A 1,284-nucleotide genomic window follows, 5' to 3' on the forward strand; every position below is an offset into this window, starting at 1 on the left:
AAGAGAAAAAAAATTAAAGAAAAAAAATTACTTAAAATATTTATTTTATTTTGACCTAACTAATATAAATTAATGAATTTTTTTTATTAAGATTTTAAATTTTCATGACTAATATTCTTTAATAAAAAAACTTATTTTTATATCATTTTTTCTTGCATATGGAGCTATTTTCAATTTTCACCTACCTAAAATCCCCTAAAAACAAAATCCAAGTGGCTGCCTACCATTGGCCATCTCATCACACAACAAGATAAGATAATCCTACTCACCACCACTTCCCTTCATCACCTCCTCTTACCTTCTCCCCAGTCAAGCTTATCAAACACAAACAGATCAGGTTCAATCCGCCGCTAACGATGGCATCACTCACCATGACCGCCTCCTTCCTCACCGTCGCCCGGCCATCATCAGCTGACCGCCGCAAATTCGCACCGGCAAAGACGACCGTTTGTTCCCAAAAGGTGGTCATGCCGACGACCAGCAACATCGAAGAGCCCAAGGAGAAGGAGAGCAACACCAGGAGAGGAATTATGCTTGCGGCAGCGGCGGCCATATGGGCGGCAGGATCGGTGCCTGAAATGGCGGCGGTGGCGGAGGAGCCGAGGCGTGGGACACCGGAGGCCAAGAAGAAGTATTTTCCAGTGTGCGTTACTATGCCAACTGCTCGTATATGCTACAAGTGAATGTGTGATGTTAGTTGATTTGTTATGGATTGGTTGATGGTTGTTATATTATGTGATGTTTGTTATCTCTATAGTTATGGATGTTGTTCATGAATTGAAGATATTGGAGGTGTTTTTATATTAAGGAGTAATTAATGGTCTTCTCTTCTAAAAATAAATTTCTTGACATCTGCAGCAAGCATGATATTAACTAGGATTCAGATATTACGCTTATGTTTTCTTCTTTTTTTTTTTCTAATTAATTTAGAACATGTTGATGAAATATAATTAGATTTGGTTGAATTCTTCCAATAGTTTTCGCTTTTATTTTGATTTTTATAAGTTTTGTCTCGCAACTCCTATTTTGAATGAAATCTTCTTTTTGCTCTAATTTTTGGAAGTCATATCGTTCGGTACTATCTTGATCATGCGTAAGATTAGTGGGATATCTACTTCCCCAAGGCTAGTAAAGATAGCGTTGTTGCATGCTTAAAATTTTATGAGTAGTGAGAGAATTTATTAATTTAGGTTAGATGATTTTCTTATTATTTTTTAAAATATGAAGATGTTTTAAAAAGTAATAAGAAAAATTCAAAAAAAAGAAAGAAAGCTGTCATAAACC

At 35.9% G+C, this 1,284-nt stretch overlaps 1 protein-coding gene across 1 annotated transcript; it reads left to right on the forward strand.

Annotated features, from left to right (window-relative positions):
- The first annotated feature begins 285 nt into the window (after positions 1-285).
- Positions 286-784, forward strand: LOC110116297 (photosystem II 5 kDa protein, chloroplastic). The gene has a single exon (XM_020849825.2). The coding sequence runs from the start codon at positions 357-359 to the stop codon at positions 681-683; it is 327 nt and encodes a 108-aa protein (XP_020705484.1). The 5' UTR covers positions 286-356; the 3' UTR covers positions 684-784.
- The last annotated feature ends 500 nt before the right edge of the window (positions 785-1,284 follow it).

The sequence above is a fragment of the Dendrobium catenatum genome, unplaced genomic scaffold (genome assembly GCF_001605985.2).
Source record: "Dendrobium catenatum unplaced genomic scaffold, ASM160598v2 fragScaff_scaffold_601, whole genome shotgun sequence".
Taxonomy (NCBI): domain Eukaryota; kingdom Viridiplantae; phylum Streptophyta; class Magnoliopsida; order Asparagales; family Orchidaceae; genus Dendrobium; species Dendrobium catenatum.